General features: G+C 39.8%; 1 protein-coding gene across 5 annotated transcripts in view; it reads left to right on the forward strand.

The window, feature by feature from the left end:
- Positions 1 to 18,729, forward strand: part of pde5ab (phosphodiesterase 5A, cGMP-specific, b) — a 302,084-nt gene that overhangs the window by 268,000 nt on the left and 15,355 nt on the right. For all 5 annotated transcript variants that reach the window (XM_087985784.1, XM_087985782.1, XM_087985783.1 and 2 more), the window contains 6 exons: positions 2,472 to 2,597; positions 4,674 to 4,768; positions 7,609 to 7,696; positions 9,126 to 9,226; positions 13,157 to 13,234; positions 15,620 to 15,683. In XM_087985784.1, the coding sequence (XP_087841910.1) occupies positions 2,472 to 2,597; positions 4,674 to 4,768; positions 7,609 to 7,696; positions 9,126 to 9,226; positions 13,157 to 13,234; positions 15,620 to 15,683 (552 nt within the window). The remainder of the gene's footprint in view (positions 1 to 2,471; positions 2,598 to 4,673; positions 4,769 to 7,608; positions 7,697 to 9,125; positions 9,227 to 13,156; positions 13,235 to 15,619; positions 15,684 to 18,729) is intronic.

Genomic DNA, 18,729 nt, shown 5'->3' on the forward strand with positions numbered 1-18,729 from the left:
GTGGCTCAATGGTTAGCACTGCTGCCTCACAGCGCCAGGGATCCAGGTTCAATTCCCGCCTCAGGAAACTGTCTGTGTGGAGTTTGCACATTCTCCCAATGTCTGCGTGGGTTTCCTCCGGGTGCTCCAGTTTCCTCCCATAGTCCAAAGATGTGCAGGTTAGGTGAATTAGTCATGCTAAATTGCTTGTAGTGTTAGGTGCATTAGTCAGGGGTAAATGTAGGGGAATAGGTCTGGGTGGGTTGCTCTTCAGAGGGTTGGTGTAGACTTGTTGGGCCAAAGGGCCTGTTTCCACACTGTAGGGAATCTAATCTAATCTAAATAAGGCAGGTGACGGAGGTGTCAGTGGGAGAACACTTTGGGGCCAGTGACCATAATTCTATGAGATTTAAAATAGTGATGGAAAAGGATAGACCAGATCTAAAAGTTGACGTTCTAAATTGGAGAAAGGCCAATTTTAACGGTATTAGGCAAGAACTTTCAAAAGCTGATTGGGGGCAGATGGAAAATGGGAAGCCTTCAGAAATGAGATAACGAGAATCCAGAGAAAGTATATTCCTGTTAGGGTGAAAGGAAAGGCTGGTAGGTATAGGGAATGTTGGATGACTAAAGAAATTGAGGGTTTGGTTAAGAAAAAGAAGGAAGCATATGTCAAGTATAGACAGGATAGATGGAGTGAATCCTTAGAAGAGGACAAAAGCAATAGGAGTATACTTAAGAGGGAAACTAGGAGGATAAAAAGGGGACAGGAGATAGCTTTGGCAAATAGAATTAAGGAGAATCCAAAGGGTTTTTACAAATACATTAAGGACAAAAGGGTAACTAGGGAGAGAATAGGGCCCCTCAAAGATCAGCAATGCGGCCTTTGTGTGGAGCCACAGAAAATGGGGGAGATACTAAATGAGTATTTTGCATCAGTATTTGCTGTGGAAAAGGATATGGAAAATATAGACTGTAGGGAAATAGATGGTGACACCTTGAAAAATGTCTGTATTACAGAGGAGAAGTGCTGGATGTCTTGAAACGCACAAAGGTGGATAAATCCCCAGGACCTGATCAGCGTATTGAGTACAGGAGTTGGGAGGTTATGTTGCGGCTGTATAGGACATTGATTAGGCTACTATTGGAAATTTTGTGTGCAATTCTGGTCTCCTTGCTATCGGAAAGATATTGTGAAACTTGAAAGTGTTCAGAAACAATTTACAAGGATGTTGACAGGGTTGGAGGATTTGATCTACAGGGAGTGGCTGAACAGGCAGGGGCTGTTTTCCTTGGAGGGGTGACCTTACAGATGTTTTCAAAATCATGAGGGGCATGGATAGGATAAATAGACATAGTCTTTTCCCTGGGATGGGGGAGTCCAGAACTAAAGGGCATAGGTTTAGGGTGAGAGGGGAAAGATATAAAAGAGACCTAAGGGGCAACTTTTTCACACAGAGCGTGGCACGCGTATGGAATGAGCTGCCAGAGGAAATGGTGGAGGCTGGTACAATTGCAACATTTAAAAGGCATTTGGATGGGTGTATGAATAGGAACAGTTTGGAGGGATATGGGCCAGGTGCTGGCAGATGGGACTAGATTGGGTTGGGATATCTGGTCGACGAGTTGGACTGAAGGGTCTGTTTCCATGCTGCACATCTCTATGACTCTATACTAATCAATTTGAAAACAATTGAGTTCTATTTTTATTGAATAAAAAATTATTTGGTAATGCAAGAAATGTTCTATCTCTGGTTAAGAACGTTTGAAGTATATTTCACTTTGCATTTTAAAAAAAAATAAATCTTGAAAGAATCTTTACCATTTTACCAGGCAGCTGTTCATTTGGCTGTGGGTGTAAATGCTCAAAGGAGCTGGCTAGATGTCACAGCCGTCCAGTAATCCGCTCTCCAACAGATTAATAAAATCATTAAGGCACTGCATCCATGCTTTCATTTCTATGAAATGTTATTGCTGATCACCATGTTGTACTCCTGTATTGTGTTCCCTAACACAGAATTAGCACTCTCATATTGGATTGGTAAATAGCTTTGGTTCAACTTATTTGAAAATCTCAAACAGGAATATTTAACAAATTGATCACTTACAGTTAGAGAGCAATTTATATTCATGTCCTCAGTCTAGCAAGCTACTGCCTGGATTGCTCATGGCTGTTTGTCATGCAATGTCATCTTGGTCCTTGGCTCATTAACAAATGTAGCCTTAAAAGCAGCAAGACAATAGACATCATAATCTGGCCTATTCTGCATACTTCCAGTTCATGCTGTCTGTATTCCTGATATTGCCAAAATGGCTGAAAGAGGAATTTAACATTTTTAAAATGTTATATTTTAACAACCTCTCTGCCATAGCAGCTACCTGTAAGCTAAGGAAGTAAAAATGGACAAGGAGGAACGTTTCCAGTGTCAGCCTGAGTGGATCCAAGATGGGTATGGATAATTGCATAACTGATTGATCCCTTTCCATTCCAGGTTCTTTGCCGCTGGATTTTAAGCGTTAAAAAGAATTATCGAAGACATGTAGTATATCACAATTGGAGACATGCATTTAATACCGCTCAATGCATGTTTGCTGTGCTGAAATCTGGAAGGATTCAGGTTTGTCACTGCTCATTTTACTTTTAGATGTTCTTCATTTATGTTGATTATTATTTAGATGCCCCACGTTTCCTACAATAGCTACAATATTGTTAATCTAACAGAGTCTCCTTTAATCCTACTCTTTGTTTCCCGCCTACCATTTGGTGGTCACTTCCAATTTGTAAGGCCTGGATAACTTAATACTAGATTTTCCATAAAATTGTTAAAAACCTGAACTAATACTAATTTAAATAAACATGTTTGATTTGCCTTATTATCTGTATCCATCAAGTAGATGTACTGTACATCTCAGTCAGGGATATAAATTACAGAAACATAGAAAAAAGGAGGAGGCCATTTGGTTATTAAGCTTCTTCCACCATTCAATACGGTCATGATTGATCCTCCAGCTCAGCACCCTGTTCCCATATACTCTCAAAACCCTTTGATCATTTTAGGTCTCAGAACTCCATCAAACAACTTCTTGGAAAGTGTCAATCTTTCAGCCTCAATTGCTTTCAGTGGGGGAGAATTCTACAGGTTCACAATTCTCCAGTTAAAAAAAAGTCTTGGTCTCAGTCCTAAATGGTCTATTCAGTATCCTTAGACTGTGACCCCTGGTTCTGGACTCCCTGGTCATTGGGAACTTGCTTCCTGTCTAACCCAGTTAGAATTTTTAAAGTTTCTGTTAGATCACCCCGATTCTTCTAAACTCCAGTGAACATAGTCATCACCAATCACATCAGTCCTGGCATCCCAGGAAACAGTCTAGTAAACCTTTGTTACACTCCCTCCATAGCTAGAACATTCTTCCTCAGATAAGGACACCAAAACTACATCGAATACTCCAGGTATAATCCCAGCAAAGGCCAGTACAATTCCAGCAAGACTTGCCTGCTACTGTACTCGAACCCTCGCACTGTGAAGGCCACACTCTTTGCCACCTTCACCATCTGCTGCACCTGCATGTTTACTTTCAGTGACTGGTGTACAAGGATACCCAAGTCTTGTTGCACCTTCCTCTTTCCCAATCTATCGCCATTCAAATAGTAGTCTGCCTTCCTGTTTTTCTACTGAAGTGGATAACCTTACATTTAACCACATGATACTTCAATTGAAGTGCATTTGCTCATTTACTCAGCTTGTCCAAATCACATGAACAATCTCCTCATCCTCTTCATGGTTCACCCTCCCATCTAGTTTTGTATCATCTGTAAACTTAAAGATATTACACTTAGTTCCTTCATCTAAATCATTCTTATGTAGTATGAATATCTGGGATCCAAACATTGACTCCTGCAATCCCACCTGAGTTACTGTTTGACATTTGGAAAAAACTACTTGTTTACTCCTGCTGTTTGTTTCCTGTCTAGCAACCATAGAGTCATAGAGATATACAGCACGGAAACAGACCCTTTGGTCCAACTCGTCCATGCTGACCAGATATCCTAAATTAACCTAGTCCCATTCGCCAGCACATGGCCCATATCCCTCTAAACCCTTTCTATTCATATATTCATTCAGACTGAAGGGTCTGTTTCCATGCTATACAGGTCTATGATTGTAAATGCTGCAATTGTTCCAGCCTCCACCACTTCCTCTGATAGCTCATTCCATACATGCACCACCCACTGTGTGAAAAAGTTGCTCCTTAGGTCTCTTTTATATCTTTCCTCTCTCACCCTGAACCTATGTCCTCTAGTTCTGGACTCCCCAGAGCCAGGGAAAAGACCTTGCCTATTTATCCTATCCATGCCCCTCATAATTTTATAAACCTCCATAAGGTCACCCCTCAGCTTCCAACGCTCCATACCAAGATCCAATTTCAATACCCTTTCTTCTGACCTCTGCAATTTCTTTTTTTCCTGAAAGGCTTATCTAATTCCATTTTGAAATCCATAATCTACCTCCATTGCATTCCAAGGCAGTGCATTTGAGATCCTAACTCCTGGCGAAATAAAAAAAAACACAATGCTGTAGGCTCTTTTTGTTACCTCACCTTCCACTTGTTCAGATTCTATCTGACCTTGCAAATGTTAAGTACTCTGAGTATTGAAAATTTTATATTTCCATTGTTTTCACGTGTTGGTACAGAACAAGTTAACAGACCTGGAGATTTTAGCTCTTATTATAGCAACCCTGAGCCATGATCTAGACCACAGAGGGGTGAACAATGCTTTCATAAAGAGGTAAGAGACTTTTACATACTTTGGGTATGATATGTTGTTAGATGTTCTTGTTATCATTGTACTGTTATGTCTTGGTACTTGAATGCACTTTCTCTCAGTGGTTTACAAATAGATACATAACTGTGCCATCTGTGTAACTTCTGACAACACGGTAATACGCTGAGACCTTCTGGCCTATTCATCATCTCCAGGTTTAATTAATTATTGTGCCCTCAGTTGTCTCAACCCTAAGCTCTGCAATTTGTCACCTGAAATCACCCAATCTCTCTACCTCTTCTAAAATGCTCCCATTCTTTTTGATGGATCTTTTGGCTACCTGTGCTGATATCGTTTTGTGTGCTTTACACTTTTTTATATTTATTCATGGGATGTAGGCATCTCAGGCTGGATCAGTATTTATTGCCCAGTCCTCATAAGTATGTCTGGTGAGCTGTTGTCTTGAACCATTATTTGGTCTGTATTTGGTGTAAGTGTACCCACAATGCCATCAGGAGAGAGATCCTGGATTTTGACGCAGCAACGTTAAAGGAACGGTGATATTTTTCCAAGTCAGGATGCTTAATGGCTTGGAGAGGAATTTTCTCCCATTGTGGTGCTCCTATGCATCTACTACCCATGTCCGCTAGAGGCTAATGACCATGGGTTTGAAAGTGCTGTCTTTTAGATGGTTCACAGTGCTGCTATTGAGTGTCACTGGTGGATGCAGTGAAAGTTCGTGGATGTGGTGCCAGTCAAACAGTCTACTTTATTCTGGAAGGTATCAAGCTTTTTGAGTGTTGTAGGAGCAGCACATTCAGGCAAATGAGGAGTATTCTATCAGACTCCTGCCTGGTGCCTTGAAGGTGATGGATGGACAGTCTTTGGGGAGTTTGGAGGTGAGTTATTTGATCAAAAGAATAGTAAAGCACATGGTTTGTCTTGCTTTGTTAGAGACCTTTTTAAAAATGAAAAATCATTGCTCTACATGTTTTATTTTTCGACTGACTTGTTACGTGTTGGACACTATGGTGAATTTTAATGGTCAGTGAACTCCATCCAGTTTGTTGTGACCTCCATGTAAAAGGTTGAATTGCTGTGCAGTTTGCAAGAGATAATGCCAATTGGTCACTGGAAATGAGGATGATATGAGGATGTTGTGAAACTTGAAAAGATTCAGAAAAGATTTAAAAGGATGTTGCCAGAGTTGGAGGGTTTGAGCTATAGGGAGAGGCTGATGAGGCTGGGGCTATTTTCCCTGAAGCATCAGAGGCTGAGGGGTGATCTTATAGAAGTTTATAAAATTTTAGGGTGTTATGGTGAAGGTGAATAGCCAAGGACTTTTCCCCAGGATGGGGAGGTCCAAATCTAGAGTGCATAGATTTAAAGTAAGAGGGGAAAGATTTAAAAGACACTTAAAGGGCAACTTTTTCACATAGGGTGATACGTGTATGGAATGGGCTGCCAGAGAAAGTGGTAGAAGCTGGTACAATTACAACATTTAAAAGGCATCTGGTTGGGTATATGTATAGGAAGGGGTTAGAAGGATAAGGGTCAAATGTTGGCAAATAGGACAGGATGAATTTAGGATATCTGGTTGGCATGGACGATTTAGACCAAAGGATCTGTTTCCATGCTGTACTCTAAGAATCTATTTATCAACATTTATCTATTTTATTAATTTGTAGAGCTTGTATTATAGATTGTATGCACAAATATAATGTATGGAGATGTTTACACAAGGAGGAGAGACTATAATCTGAAGGCACAACCTCACAGCGAAGGGATGATCCTTTAGAACTGAGATGAGGAGGAATTTCTTCAGCCAGAGAGTAGTTATTCTGTGGAACTCATCATCACAGAAGGCTATAGAAGCCAAGTCATTGAGTGTATATAAGACAGATAGATAGGTTCTTGATTAGTCAGGGGATCAAGAGTTACAGGGAGAAGGCAGGTGAATGGGTATGAGAAACATTTCAGCTATGATTGAATGGCAGAGTAGACTCTGTCAGCCAAATGGCCTAATTCTGATCCTATGTCTTATGGTCACTTACTGAGTTTACCAAGAAGGTCACTATTCGTATCACACCTCTGTGGAAAACATGTATATCACATCTGGGAATCTGAAAGTTAGGTTTGTATCATACCTTTCATGGCCTTGGAATAAACTAACTATTTTACAACCAATGAAGTATTTCTGAAGTATTAATGTTATATATAAAACACAGTAATTGATTTCCACACAATAAGATCCCAAAAAACTATAATATTAATAAATGGACAATCTGTATTAGCTGTTAATTAAAGATATATATTGTTAGGGCACCTTGTGAACTCTAGTGTCAAGAATGTTCATGTCCACCTCAGAGGACAGACAAGATCTTAGCTTAGCATCTTATGGGAACAGCAGCATCTTCATCAGTTAAGCTATTGCTCATTATTGGACTGAAAATTCAGCTTGGCCTCTGTGTGGTGGAAACTGAACCTACAACTTCCATAATTAAAAGGTACAATTGCTCCACTGAGCTTGGATATTTGCAATGTAAGTGTACATAATGCAATGTTTATCTTGCAGTCTTCTAGATGTTAGTCTATGACAACGATTAATTCAATAGCTCTGACTTCCATCAAGCAGTTTAATTGTTTTCCTTCCACTGCTCAGTGATGCTGTATGTGATAACTAGTGACCAAATTATTCCCTGCTGGCCTACCTACATGATGTGCAGCAGTACGTTTTGCTTCAACTGTGAAACATGTTTACACAAGCAGCCAATTTAACACATACTGCTTGTAGTGATTGCTGTTAGTAAAAAAAGTGGAAGTATTGATATAAAAGACTTTTCTCTTTGATTACTGTTGTGTAGGAGTGAGCACCCTCTAGCTCAGCTTTACTGTCACTCCATGATGGAACATCATCACTTTGATCAATGTGTCATGATACTCAACTCTCCTGTAAGTGGGCTGACTACTTTTTACTGCTTTATCTTAATTAATAATGTTGATATTCAAAAAGTGCAAGAGCCATAGATTTATTTTAAGAATTTGTCTACAATCTGTTGTTATTGCTATGCTTTTGGTGAGTTTCTGCACTTTCTTTACTTCTTTGGAAGACAGAAAGGCATTCATTTTACAAACCAATTGCCATGTATAGGAAGTTTTTAGCGCTGGATATAAAATAGTCTAAAACAGTTTTAGTCAGTAATAAATTTACTTAACCGGTCTAAGCATTCATTAAAGATGGTGTTATTCTTTACAATGAAAAAATTTGGAAGTATGGAAATTGTGTTAGATTGCATCGTGAACTTGGGTGAGGGAACCTTACCAAACAATATTTTTGCAATTACAGGTGTCAGAATGTTAAAAAAAGAATGCAGAGCAATAAAAAACTTTAGGAGTACAGCTTGTATGATACAACACAGAGAAATAATTTGTTAATGAGCAATGCAATTAACATAATTACTTTGAAATCCTAAAACACTTTAAATCATATTATAACTTTACTTGCTCTAGGAGAAAACCTAGAACATGTAAAGACATTTTAATTTTTAAATTAAAGCATAAATACTATTCATGCTCCGATCTTAATTAATACCTGCCACAGATAACAAGATTACCGCAGTCACTTTTATTTTGCGTAATGTTGGCCTCGCAATATAAACTTTAGATCTCAGCGAATCTGACAATCCAGATGTGTTTATCAGCCCAGGATAACATTTGAGCACTGTTATGAATGCACCATTCTGATGGTTGTAGATTGACAAAAAATACTTGGTTCCCTGCTGTTCAAAAGTCACAAAATAGTTAACAATCCAGCATAACAAATTTTGGGTTCCTATTAATCTATTGATAAATGTGATATTTATGATGTGGCGTTTACATTTCATAAGTAAATGTTATTATCACATGGCTGGTGACAACTGATCATTGATATACAGATAGTCAGGGTCTATTCAGTGTCAAGAGTGTGGTGCTGGAAAAGCACAGTAGGTCAGACAGCATCTCAGGAGCAGGAGAGTCGACATTTCGAGTAAGAGTCCTTCATCATTCCTGGTGAAGAGTTCTTGCCCAAAATGTCAATTCTCTTACTCCTCAGATGCTGCCTGACCTGCTGTGCTTTTCCAGCACCACACTCTCAACTCTGATCTCCAGCGTCTGCAGTCCTCACTTTCTCCAGGATTTAATCAGTGTCCAAAGTTTAAAACTCATTATTATCATTATTTTTGTTATTAACAATAATAGCTGTGTCAGAAATGTTAACTTGAATCACAACTCCTAACCAAATCAAGCATGAAAAACATTAATAATAATTAAAATCTATATGAATTAATATGTAATCAGTTAACATTTTTTGAATGTGTGCAAATTATGAATTTTCCTTCAGGGAAACCAAATTCTGAGTGGCCTTTCTCTGGATGAGTATAAAATGACACTGAAAATGATTGAACAGGCCATTTTAGCCACAGACCTTGCAATCTACATGAAGTAAGTACTAAAGATAGAGATATGTCAGTTTGAAGTTCAGTCTTGCAATGTTAATGTTTTAAAAATGAAGTGCTGAAATTAAATTGCAAAGCTGAATTGCATGTTGGACTTAACAAAAGAGAAATGGTTCACGTTTTCCATTGACAAATGTAATAACATTCAATACTGCCTGATAATCCACTCAGATTAAGCTGTCAGTTTTCCTCACAATGATAATTTATGCATTATTATTTTAGGTGGTAATAATACCTCTACTTATTAAACTCTGGTTTTCTAAGTATTCTAAAAGAACCACTTGTGTTTACATAGTAGTTTAAGAAACCTCCATGACAGCCTAAAATGCTTCACATCCAGCTAAGTATATTGGAGTGTAATCATTGCTTGTTATTCGATTAAACAGACCAATAATTTTCAGAAAGGAAGGTACCCAAAGAAAAAATGAGATGAACGACCAGTAAATCTCTTATGAACAATGTTTGTTGAGGGTAGATTATGGCCACAATTCCGGAAAATGCCACCTTCAATTTAATGTATATGTCTGACAACATAGCATTCAATCAGTATTGTAGTGGATTGTCAGCATAAATCATGTGCTCAGGTCTTAAATGTAGCAATGAGTTAGATAAACGTTTAAATTTGAAGATATCAAAGTCTATGGGGAGAAAGCGAGAATATTGAGTTGAGATGATGATCATCCATGATCACTTTGAACAGCAAAGCACGCTCGAAGGACATCTCCTAGTTGCAATGCTTTCATGCTTCAGTAGTTTACAAGGCTTTTATCTGGGGTTAAAATAAATGCAAAACAGTTTGAGAAATATTTGGGGGCATAGCTGAAAGCATTTTAAAAATGTTTTTTTTCATGAGATGTGGGTGTTGATAGCTGGGTCAGCATTCATTGTCCACTTCCCCTTCCCTTGATAAGGTGGTGCTGTGCTGCCTTCTTGAACCACTGTGGTCCTTGTTGGGTAAGGACGACTACAATACTGTTAGGAAATGAATTATCAGATTTTCAGCCAACAACAGTGATGGAACAGCCATATGGTTCCAAGTCAGGATGGTGTGTGGCTTGCAGGGAACTTGCAGGTTTGAAAGGGATTGTCAGAGTCTTTGTGAGTTGCTGCAGCACATCTCATGGATGGCAGTGGTGAAGGGAGTTATTATTCAAGATGCGGAATGTGGGGTGAATCAAGCATTCTTAAATGTTGTTAGAATTGCAACTCATCCAGATAAGTGAAGGGTGTCGTCTCATTACTCCCGACTTATGCATTGTGGAGAGTGGGAAGGCTTTAGTGAATCAGAAGGTAACATACTTGCTCAAAATTCCTAGCCTCTGACATGCTTTTCTAACCACAGTGTTGATATGGTTGTTCCTGTTGTTATTCTGGTCAATGGCAACTCCCAGGATATTTATAATGGGTTTTTTAAAGGTGGTAATGCTGTTGGATTTCAAAGGCAGTTGTTCACTTCTCTCTCATGTTAGATGGTCATTGCTTGGCACTTGTGTGGCATAAATCTTACTTACCACTTATCTGCCCATGCCCAAATGTTGTTCAGGTTATGCTGCACATGCACACAGGCTGCTTCAGTATCTGAGGACTCGTGAATGAGACTGAACACTGTGCAATTAAATATCCCACTTTTCATCTGCTGTAAGAGGAAGGTCATTGATGAAGATGGTTTGGCTTAGTATACTACCCTGCAGAATTCGTGCGGTGATATCCTGGGATTAATATGATTAACCTTTGACAACGATAACCATCTTCAATTGTGCTAGGTATAACTCAAATCACTGGGGAGGATTTCCCTCTGATTCCTATTGACAGTTTTGCTAAGGCTCTGTGATGGCATATCCAGTAAATGCTGACTTAATGTCAAAGGCAATCTCTCTCACATCACTTCTAGAGTTCATCTATTCAGTTCATGGTTGGACCAAGGCTGAAATACAGTCAGGAGCTGAGTGGCCCTGGCAGAGCTTAAACTGTGAATAGCTTATTGTTGATAAAGCAATGCTTTTGTCACTATCAGTCGTATGTTCCATCACTTTGTTAATGATCAAGAATTGACTGACAGAGCACCTGGGTAGTTTTTTACATTGTGAGACAGAGCCAGTGTTATAATTGTACATGAACAGCTTTGTCAGGGACATAGCTAGTTCTGGAGTTTCAGCACTGTTGCTGAAATGTTTTCTGACCTGTAGCTTTCACAGTATCTAGTGCTTTCAGTCAATACTTGAAGTCACATGGAGTGAATTGAATTTGCTGAAAATTGGCAACTGTGATGTTGAATTCTGGATTAGAGTGGTGCTGGAAAATCACAGCAGTTCAGGCAGCATCCGAGGAGCAGGAAAATTGATGTTTCGGGCAAAAACCCTTCATCAGGAATAGATGCAGAATGCCTGCAGGGTGGAGAGATAAATGAAAGGAGGGTGGGGGTGGGGAGCAAGTAGCACAGAGTACAATAGGTGAATGGGGGTGGGGATGGAGGTGATAGGTCGGAGGAGGGTGGATTGGATAGGTGGAAAGGAAGATGGGCAGGTAGGACAAGTCATGGGGACAGTACTGCGCAGGAAGTTTGGAACTTGGGTGAGGTAGGGGAAGGGGAAATGAGGAAACTGGTGAAGTCCACATTGATGCCCTGGGGTTGAAGTGTTCCGAGGCAGAAGATGAGGCGTTCTTCCTCCAGGTGTCGGGTGGTGAGGGAGCAGTGGTGAAGGAGGCCCAGGACCTCCATGTCCTCGGCAGAGTGAGAGGGGGAGTTGAAATGTTGTGCCACAGTGCGGCGTGGTTGATTGGTGCGGGTGTCCCAGAGATGTTTTTTAAAGCACTCTGCTAGGAGGCATCCAGTCTCCCCAATGTAGAGGAGACCACATCGGGAGCATCGGGAGACCGCATCAACTGTGATGTTGAAGACTTCAAGAGGAGGCTGAGATGGAGAGGAACATAAGGACGTGAGTAGGCCAATCAACCCATCATATATGTTCTGTCATACAATTAAATCATGTCTGGTCAACTGTTGATGTTTCCCCTCATGGAAGAGTCTAGTATCAGAGTACATTGTCTTGAACTTAAGATAGGGGTGAAGAAGAATTTGTTCTCTCAGAATGTTAAGGGTCTTTGGAACTACTTGCCTCAGAGGGCGGTAAGGTAAATTTGTTGTGTATAATTGAGGCTGAAATAGATACATATATACTTGATCACTCGGGGAAAGAAGATGTATGGGAAAAACACAGGAATGTGAATGTGAGGAATGACGGATCTGCCATGATCCTATTGTATGGCAGAGCAGGCTTGAGGGGTCAAATGGCCTACTCCTGATTCTTTTCCTCAGTTATTTCAATGTCACTTTGCCAGACTATCTCTATATCTTTTGAGATCATTAATCTGCAGAAACCTGTCAGTTGCCTCCTTCAACGCAATCAAATGTAAGGTTTCCAAAGCCAGCTGTGGTAAGAAATTCCTAAGATTCACCACTCTCTAATGAAGAAATTCCTCCTCATCATTGTCCTAGAAACTCAGGATAAGGAGTAAGTATTTCTGTTTCAGCCAGGGCTTATATTAGAGTAGCTCCCTGGTAAGGGGCCTAACAAAATGGATTAATCTATTAAATTGAAGAAAATTCTAGCTCAACCATAACTTGATATCAAAGTCAGATAGCACTGGTAATCAAATAGCTGATGGTGTTGGTGGAGATGTACATCTTGGGTTTAGTATGCATTCTGGCAGAAGCTGAATCCCAACTCTAATAGTATTCCTCAAGATTGAATTATCCTCCTTTTATAGAGCTCATCCAATGGTAACAGTATGCTCCACCAGATTAATGCGTAGATGAACTAAATAATAACATACTCTGATGGATGGTAACATGAGGGGAAGGAAAAGAGTAAGTATTAAAGTTAATCTCATGGTACTAAAATTAACTTTTTTTTAGGAGGAGAGATGAATTTTTTGATCTAGTGAAAACCAATCAATTTGACTGGGAAGTTAGAAGTCACAAAGAACTTTTAATGTAAGTAACTATCTAATGCAGGCATTGTTATTACACACATCATTAAACCTACATGAAATTATTCAACTGTGTCTAACCAATGGAAAATGAAGTTAATAGAAACAATGAAACAAAAAAGGAGAGAAATTGAGAGAATCATGCAATAATCATGTGCTCACATCAGCAAAGCTAATTTTTAGCATAAGAAAGCTCAGTTTTTGTACATTTGCTAGATGATCTAAAATGGGCGGCACACCATAAAAAAAGAATGAAGCTAAACTAAAGATTTAAATTTGAAATTTTATGGTGAAAAAAATTTCAAAGATAATTACGTAGGAAACATAAAATAAAATCTAAAAATGCTCAAATAAAAATGAGAAACATAAAAAAATGTGCATCATAAACAAAAATTGGAAATTGCTGGAAAAGCTCAGCAGGTCTGGCAGCATCTGTGGAGAGAAATGAGAGTTAATGTTTAGGGTCCAATGACTCTTCCATAGATCTGAAGGTAGCTAGGAAAAAAAGTTGTTTTTTATGCAGCAGATAGGGTGGGGTGGATGTAAGAAGTAAACAATAGGTGGAGAAGAGAGAGAACAGTTGGATAGATAAAGGAGTGGATAATGGTTAGCCTAGGAGAATGAATAGCTGCTAATGGGGAGTATTCGTCACTAACTATGGTTTATGTGGAAAGCCATAGTTGTCAGCAGTCTGTAGTCCAGTCGAGGGGGTTAAATTTTCCTCAGGGCCTCCTGTGAAAGTGAGGTAAGGGCAGCCTATGATACCAATCTTGGACCAGCCAGAGTTAAGATGTTATGCTCGTAAGTAGTAAGGAGCCAATCAAATTTAAATATCATCATTTGAGTGATGTTACAACCCAAACTGCGATGCCCACCAGTTCTTAAGAATCTCTATTGTGCCAGAATATTGTCGATCAATCTTTATACTAGAGTAAACTAATGCTTCACTGATTGTATTGTTGTAAGTCAATTAGGTGCTATTTTTTATTGGGGGAAGTTAAGGAGCTTGGTGAATCTAATCACAGGGTATATGAATCAACAGACTGGAAGCAAAAAATTGCTACTTTGCTGAACTTGGCACAAAGCTGGTGAGTTGAGCTAATGTGGTTCATTTATTTTTGAGATTGAGTCTTGAACTTGGCATTACTTTTGTTTTTTTATAGTCAGACTTTTCATGTATCTTGTACTTATTTATGCCACATTTCTTCTTTCATTTTAATGGTGACTTTGAATTTGCACATCAAAAATAAATTTACATTTATAAAGCATCTTTACAACATCTTCATGATACCCATAGTATTTCATAGCAAATAGGTGGTGTAGTGGACAGTGAAGTAGATTATCTCAGAGTACAATAGGACTTTGATCAGATGGGCCAATGGGCCGAGGAGTGGCAGATGGATTTTGATTTAGATAAATGTAAGGTGTTGCACTTTGGTAAGGCAAGCCAGGGCAAGACTTATACACTTAATGGTAGATCCCTGTGGAGTGTTGCCAAACAAAGAGACCTAGGGATGCAGGTGCATAGTTCCTTGAAAGTGGAGTCGCAGGCAGACCGGGTAGTGAAGAAGGCATTTGGGCACACATGCCTTCTTTGGTCAGAACATTGAGTCTGGAAGTTGGGATGTCATGTTGCAGCTGTCCAGTATATTAGTGAGGTCACTTTTAGTATACTTCATACAATTCTGGTCATTCCTCTGTAGGAAGGATGTTGTTATACTTGAGAGGGTGCAGAAAAGATTGACAAAGATGTTGCTGGGACTGAAGCTTTTGAGCTTTAGCAAGTGGCTGAATAGGCTGGGGCTTTTTCCCAAGCATTGGAGGCTGAGGGATGACCATATAAAGGTTTATAAAATCATGAGGGGCATGGAAAGGGTGAATAGCCAAGATCTTTTCCCCAAGGTGGGGACCATCCAAAATTAGAGGGCATTTAAGATGAAAGGGGAAAGATTTAAAAGGGACCAGAAGGGCAACTTTTTCTCACAGAGGGTGGTGTGTGTGTATGAAATGAGCTGCTAGAGGAAGTGGTAGAGGCATTACAATTACAACAATTAAAAGGCATCTGGATGGGTACTTGAATAGGGAGGACATGGGTTAAATGCTAACAAATGGGACTAGGTTAGATTGGGATGTCTGGTCGGCGCAGATGAGTTGGTCTGAAGGGTCTATTTCCATGCTGTATGATTCTATGACTCTATAAATGAGGAAGCTGTTGCCTGGATCTAGAGATTTGTATTCATTAGGTAAGTAAAATATTTTTGCCAAATATAGCCAAATATAGAGAATTTGCCAAATTCTCATCTAAAATTGTTTTAATAATTACAAATATTGTTGATGAAGATAATGATATTTCACTGAGTTTCAGTCTTAATTTTACTGATGTTGACAGGGCGATGTTGATGACAGCATGTGATGTGTCTGCAATAACCAAACCTTGGCCTGTTCAACAAAAGGTAATTCAAACTGTATCTGTCCATGAAATATATGAAAGCTGCACAATATTAATCTTGCCTTTGAAAATATAGTTGATAAATGTAGTCGACACTTATAATGCAGGCTTTACTTTCAAAATAATCTTAACTAAAAATGCTTTTTTTATACACAAATAATACAACGTTCGGCTTCAGTTCGGTGTGATTAAAACAAGAGAACTCAGAAGTTGCCACTGACTTTCTTTTATTCATTAGTGGGATGGGAACACCATTGGCAAGACCAATATCTCCCATTAGTGATTGCTCTTGAGAGGGTGACAGTCAGCCACTTTCTTCAATTGCTGTGGCTCAATTTGTGTGAGCGCACCCGGAGTGATGTGAGGGAGGTAGCTCCAGGATTTTGATCCGGTGACAGTGAGGAATAGCAATGCAGATCCAAGTCAGCGTGTTGCAAAATTCAGAGGGAAATGAAGCTTTTTGTTAGTTTTGTGTAACATTTGAAACTCCTGATGCCAACTGGCTAGGCACCAGACACTGTTGTGCCTGCACACACCAGGCCTACATTACAGCCACCAGCAGGTATACAGAGACAGGTGACTGTCTGTGTGGAGTTTGCACATTCTCCCTGTGTCTGCATGGATTTCCTCTGGGTGCTCCTGTTTCCTCCCACAGTCCAAAGATGTGCAGGTTAGATGGCTTGGCCAAACTATATTTCCCATAGTGCCAGGAACGTGTAGGTTAGGTGGATTATCCATGAGAAATGCAAGGTGACGGGGATTGAGTTGGCGGGGAGGGGTGCGTGGTGGAAGAGATGGTGGACGAAGGTGCGTCTGGATGGGGTGGACTTATTGAGCCGAATAGCTTGCTTCCACACTGTAGGGATTCTTTAAAAAAAGTGATGCAAGAATGGATTCTGTTTTGGTTTTGATCCAGTTTTACACTGCAATCTTAAGAATGTAATGGAATGTCAATTGTCAGGTTCAAAACAATTTTGTTTCTTCTTCCTAATCGGCAAAATTCAGTTCAACCCACCTTAACAGACAACTATATGTTCATATTATCTCTGAAATAAACAAAGCAGTTAATAACCTGCCATTTTGGTCCAGAGCACTAAATCTGATGATGAGAGTGAAATAATTTATTCTCCACAATCCAAGCACTGAGTTGATTCACAAAGGTATATAAAGTTCCCTAAAGCTAGTGATTGAACAAGTTGGAAAGGCAGTTTACAGCAAGTTTCAATACAGCTGGCCCAGCTCACTTGACAGACAAGTGGGACTCTTGAATAGTCATAGGTACATGATAGAGTTTTCTTTTCAAAATTATTCTTTCAAATATTTTCTTTTTTAAGTTGACTATTTTGATGTCATTAAACTATGATAATTTTGAGGCAGCATTGAGACATCCTCTTTATCAGAGCCAGCTTCAAGAGTCCAGATTTGTTTCGTAAATAGCTTTCTTACCACCATTATTCATTTTTAAACTTGATTCCAATGCTCTCTCATTTCTTTCAATGGTTGACCATTTACCTTTTGTTTATCTTTAAAAGATTGGAGAATTAATTATCTAATCCAACCAGACAGGACATCAGTGTCCATGGTGTCACCGACTAATCTAGGTATGTGCAGGAGGTGCTCCCCTAATGTTGTGACACCAGTAGATAAGAATCTCCTTGGAACTGAATTATGTGAAGTGTCAGATATCATATCCTCCTCAGCCCTGGCTAAAGGTTCAGGAGGGAGAGCCCACTGAGGGGAACAGCGGCTGCACTGCGCCCAACAAACAGCCAGTTGGTCGCTAATGCACACAAAATGGGACCTCTGTCCATCAGTGACCTTAAGCGCTTTGAACATGTGGAACTGCACAATTTCAGGATGGTTGGAGTCTCACTTGGTGTTCAACTGGCTGAATGTGGCAAGTGAGTATTGGGAGAAAGGCTTGAGAGGGAATGGGACAGAGGCAACCTGAATGACGGAGACAGGTACCCACCAGTGGGCTTCCTTGATGAGCCACTTGGCGTGGGCCTCTCCTGGTATATAATGCCAGAGAGGTTGATCACCAGGAACCAACACTGAGCACTTTGTTAGACTTGTGATAACTTAGATTAGATTACTGACAGTGTGGAAACAGGCCCTTCGGCCCAACAAGTCCACACTGACCCTCCGAAGAGCAACCCACCCAGATCCATTCCCCTACATTTACCCCTTCACTTAACACTATGGCCAATTCACCTAACTTGCACATTTTTGGAATGTGGGAGGAAACCGGAGCACCCGGAGGAAGCCCACGCAGACATGGGGAGAACGTGCAAACTCTACACAGACGGTTGCCTGAGACGGGAATTGAACTGTGAGGCAGCAGTGCTATCCACTAGCTTCACTTGCAGTGGCAAGTTCAGTTTATATGTTCCCATGCAGAACGAGACCCTCAATTAGACATCATTTACCCATTTAAGGTTCTTTTTAGTCCACTAGTAGGTAAGCCACTCAATCCACCTCCAGTGTTGGTATAATTATGTCATCTGATATAGTTAATGAGCCCTCCTACTTCAAAATGCAAAAGCAAGGGAACTTCAAATCCAGCCCCATATTGTTGTCTGCCTGACTATTTACATGTGCTGAATATAGTGTAATTGTATTTACATGGGTGTATAAACTAAACTTGTCCATGCAAGTGAAGTTAACTTATTGAAAGTCTAACAGTGTGTTTATTGTCAATTTCTGCTGATCAGCCTCTCTGGCACTGCCTGGCAGATAATGAAGCAAAGTCAGAATGAGTCTCATCACACTGTAATTGTTGTGCTATCCCAGTAACAAAGGAGCCTTTATTTCATTTATTTGTCCCTTCACATTAATGTGAATACTGTGAAATCCATAGTAACACAGTATCAATTTCATACTGTTTCCCAGTGGGTGCCTACAAATCTAATAATTCTGTGGGTGTTTCTGTGAATTGACATTGATCACAGTAATCATCACACAAAAGTCATTGTAAAGCAGGTTTTATCAACATTCAACAAAGTTTGAATGATTTTTTGAAAGCTCATAAAAAAACAAAATTAGCTGGA

This window comes from Chiloscyllium plagiosum, unplaced genomic scaffold (genome assembly GCF_037043375.1).
Source record: "Chiloscyllium plagiosum isolate Xiang-an unplaced genomic scaffold, Cpla_swu_hap1 HiC_scaffold_1, whole genome shotgun sequence".
NCBI lineage: Eukaryota > Metazoa > Chordata > Chondrichthyes > Orectolobiformes > Hemiscylliidae > Chiloscyllium > Chiloscyllium plagiosum.